This window comes from Apostichopus japonicus, chromosome 16 (genome assembly GCF_037975245.1).
Source record: "Apostichopus japonicus isolate 1M-3 chromosome 16, ASM3797524v1, whole genome shotgun sequence".
NCBI lineage: Eukaryota > Metazoa > Echinodermata > Holothuroidea > Aspidochirotida > Stichopodidae > Apostichopus > Apostichopus japonicus.
This window is the reverse complement of record NC_092576.1, coordinates 3524785-3528898: the sequence shown is the minus strand read 5'-3', so window position 1 is coordinate 3528898 and position 4114 is coordinate 3524785. Positions and strand designations below refer to the sequence as shown.

The following is a 4114-nucleotide window of genomic DNA, read 5'->3' as shown; positions in this document are numbered from 1 at the left end:
CAGCGTCGTCGATGCGGTTCAGCGGGTAAAGTATGAAGGTCGGTTTGTTAGTACTACTGCACTAAAAGAAAGAGTCCATTGAATTATTATTGTTGTGCGCATGCGCGCTTGAAATATTGAGATCACTAGCCCACTCCATCATCTACATGGCTGGCTGGCGAATGCCAGCTGAACCTACAGTCTTCATAGCAATCTCAAATTCACAGGTTAGCTACGCAGGAGAAAGTTCAGATTTACAGACTCAGATTTACAAAGAATTGTCGCGACGAACAGTTAATTGTTAATCTGCACACGTAAATAAATTAGATTTCCTTGAGTAGCATACTTCTTCAAAACAACATATGTACAGTCGATCTCTACTTTGGTTCGTTATTATCGAATTGAACAAAACAGGTAACATTTGAACGCATTTGAATTAACCACATCCTGCAACAAAGTTGCAAGCAACAAATGTTAACCGTATTTATCCGCAACGACTCGGCGTTATCTGTACTAGTTCAGCTCTTGCAACATAGGCACTTGTAACATTATTATTGTGGCATGGGAGTATACACTATGGCCGTGTATGACATATACTACGTGTTTCGATGATGATAAACCAGGGCCAGGAAATCGACCCAGCACTTGTTAATAGACCGGAGGTTGTTACATTTTCTATGATATACTATAGACCTACATGTATTCGTTAGATTAATCGCTTCGGTGCAAATCACCGTAGTCCGTATGTTCGTAAAATTTCGCTAACTAGGCTAGTATACAATTTGTTAAATTTGACCATCAGTGTTCAGGACTCTGTGTATTCTCTCTCACGTCCGAAACAGGCGCGATTCGTGATTGACAGCTTGGTTTTGATGGTTTAGTCATAATTTCTTCGTTTATATTGCAGGCGTATGCCAGCTAGAGTACTGTTAATTAATTCATATTACACAATAGAGCCCATACAGCTTTGGTCTATGTTAAATGACCAAACGTCCAACTTACTTCTTCCTGACCGAAATCACTTCAAAAGGGTTGCAGTAACAAAGACCCCTCCATTGAACATAAACAACATGTCGAATACGAACTTACTCACTAACTTTGACCTTTACCACGCTCGACAATGATACGTGTTTGTATACAAATACAGTTGTTCGAGTTACTATTAGTATTGCAGGTATGGTAAGTGAGTAATATGAAAAGGTTAAAAGGTGTATCAAACAAATATATGCTTAGTTTACATTTGCGTAGTTGTAGTTCATTGGCGGCTATTATATTAACTTGTTCATTATATATACAAAACACACTGGTTCTTGATTCAAAGTATTGCTTAGTTTACATTTGCGTATAGTATTTAGTAGTTCATTGGTAGTTTCTTTGTATTAACTAATTCATTATATATAGCACATACTGATTCTTGATACAAACTTTCCAATGACGCCGAGCAATTATATCGTTAGTGGTGAAATTTGTTTATACATAGACCGAAGTAAATTTTCTTACACTAAATGAAGTATAAAGACCGTTGAGAGTTATAAATTATTTTCGAAGAAGTGTCAGTTAAACGAAGGTTTAAGAAATATATAAATTAAAAATAGAATTCACATTATTGGCACAATAACACTCGTTGGGAGTATTCCTACTTCATAAAGCCAGTAACAGTATTACTAAGACAAATGTTGAGAAATTAAATAGTCATAAGTTATTCGAACTCCAGATTAATCCACCGTCAACATCGATCGGCAATCTGATTTAGTTTTCAAGCCTTCTTGTATCTAGTTTCCATATTTGGTAAACCCAGTGGCCGTTACACAATCATACGTGGTACGTGTTGATACTGCCATGTACTTGGCGAAGGTATGTCGTTGTATGCCCTGAATTGGCTGTAAAACACATTGTGTCCCCTACCTAACCTTTGGAGTGAGAAGTCTCAATGACATATTAAATATTGAATACAGAATCTTAATGACGTCATAAAATGTCTTTATTACTAGTTTTATATGGTTCGGTCATGACACTGTTAATGTAGTAGTATATAGTAGAGGTTGTAAAACGTTATGAGTTATCAGTATACAGTAATGTATGGTAGCCTTTGGTGTACAACTTGCTGTGTATATTAATATAGGCCTAATAAACAGCAACGTGGATAGGCGAATGTCACTTCATTTACAGGACGAAGATCTGTCAATTAGATCAAACGGTTTAGAGCAATGTTCTCCCTGATCGATTGGTATTTATTGAACAACAAACTTTGTACATTGGATGCTAGGGACCGTCAAAGGGAATATCAACTATTATCTTAGATTCCCTATAGCAAATGTTAACTAGATTCCCTAGCAACTGTTACCTAGATATCCTAGCAATTGTTACCTAGATTCCCTAGCAACTATGACCTAAATTTCCTAGCAATTATTACCTAGAATCCCTAGCAACTATTACCTACTACCGAGATTATATATTATATATATATATATATACATATATATATATATGCATATATATATATATATATATCAGTATAGGGAGAGATTGGGGAGTAAGAGATAGTTTCTTCATTTCTTTGGCCACAACACATATTATGAAAAGAATTATCATAAATTAATTCACTTTACACTTATATTTGCTACCTTCCCAACCTGTCAACACATCCTGAAAAGAAGGTCTTTGGCTGCGGTAATTCTTGCAATTGGCTACTCACATCGTAGCTAGAGAGCCAACAGGTTTAATGATGCATTGCCAAATTATATATGAGAATATTATGTGTGAAGTGCACACCTTTGACCTCCCTCACATTTAGTGCGTTTGGTCTACTCATCAAGGGGATCTACACAGTAATCTATATGACAAAGTTCATACTGTAGTCATATGTCAATCCCCCTAATTGGTCAGTAAGAAAAACCACGCTGAAACTGTAAGAGGTCAAAGGTGATCAGATATCGACTCCTTGTTGACATAGGAACTGCAATTGCAATACTTAAGATGTAGATCCCCTTGGTGAATACAAGACCTCTTTTGAATTCGGTAGAGTTCAAAGGTCAATTAAGGTCAACTATAAGGCCACAGTTTGCAAACATTGTAAACACGATAGCCTCAAACCACACAGTTGGATAGACTTCATCCGTGGAAAGTAGATCCAACACTACTGGATTCAAGAACAGTCTGGTACATTAGTGCGATATCTGCTGGTAACAATAGTAACACTTTATTATTGAATCACTAAACTACTTGACTCTCTGGTTTATACTGCAACGCCATAAGGGTGTGCAATTGGGGGAGGGGTGGGGGGGGGGGGGTGGGGTACAATCGTCAATATAAAATTAAATGACATGAGTTTACCCCAAAATATTCTAGAGAGTCACTGCAATAATACCACTATTGATAACATTTCAATACTGAAAGTATTTTATTCACATTCCACGATGTAATGCTTCAGTGGTGTTGGTGATAAAGAGTGACAATTATATGGCTGGGTAGTTCTTCCCAATAACATGAAGTATGTACTGCAGTCTGTAGAGATATTAATGATTGTGGCTAGATAAGCATGTGATAACATATCAGTACCGGCAACTATGAATAAGCTGGGCCTACTGTACATGACGTAACGCACAGGATATACTGGATTCTGTCTTTCTCACTAGCAGCAAAGTCATATCAGATAGAATCATTCCAACAACCGTCATTCCTAGTCATCTAAACATGCAGGTCTAAAAATGATCTCAAAGATCACTCCTTCAATATGCATGCCTCCAGGTAGCCAAACGAGACTAAGTCTTGTGAAGATATCTATTTAAACGAGAAAATGATTCAAACACAGTTGAGTCACCTGTTTGGCATTTGCATACTGTATATTTGATGTTTTAGAGTATTGGTAGTATGTACGAGTATAGCTTAACATGGCATTGTGTTTAGGAGTAGCCTATTGGTCGTATATTACGAGTATATATTAACATGTTATAGTGTTTTAGAGTATGGGTCGTATGTACGAGTATAGATTAACATGTTATAGTGTTTTAGAGTATTGGTAGTATGTACAAGTATAGGTTAACATGTTGTAGTGTTTTAGAGCATTGGTCGCATGTACGAGTATAGATTAACATGTTATAGTGTTTTAGAGCATTGGTCGTATGTACGAGTATTG

At 36.6% G+C, this 4114-nt stretch overlaps 1 protein-coding gene across 3 annotated transcripts in view; it reads left to right on the top strand.

Annotated features, from left to right (window-relative positions):
• The window catches only part of LOC139983100 (uncharacterized), a 42306-nt gene that overhangs the window by 24779 nt on the left and 13413 nt on the right, over nt 1–4114 (top strand). Inside the window, exon 1 of one of the 3 annotated variants that reach the window (XM_071996451.1) lies at nt 466–641. The exons of the other annotated variants lie outside the window; for them this stretch is intronic. Within the exon in view, the coding sequence (XP_071852552.1) occupies nt 588–641 (54 nt within the window). The 5' untranslated portion in view covers nt 466–587. Of the gene's footprint in view, nt 1–465; nt 642–4114 lie in introns of those variants that run through there. 3 annotated transcript variants of the gene reach the window in all.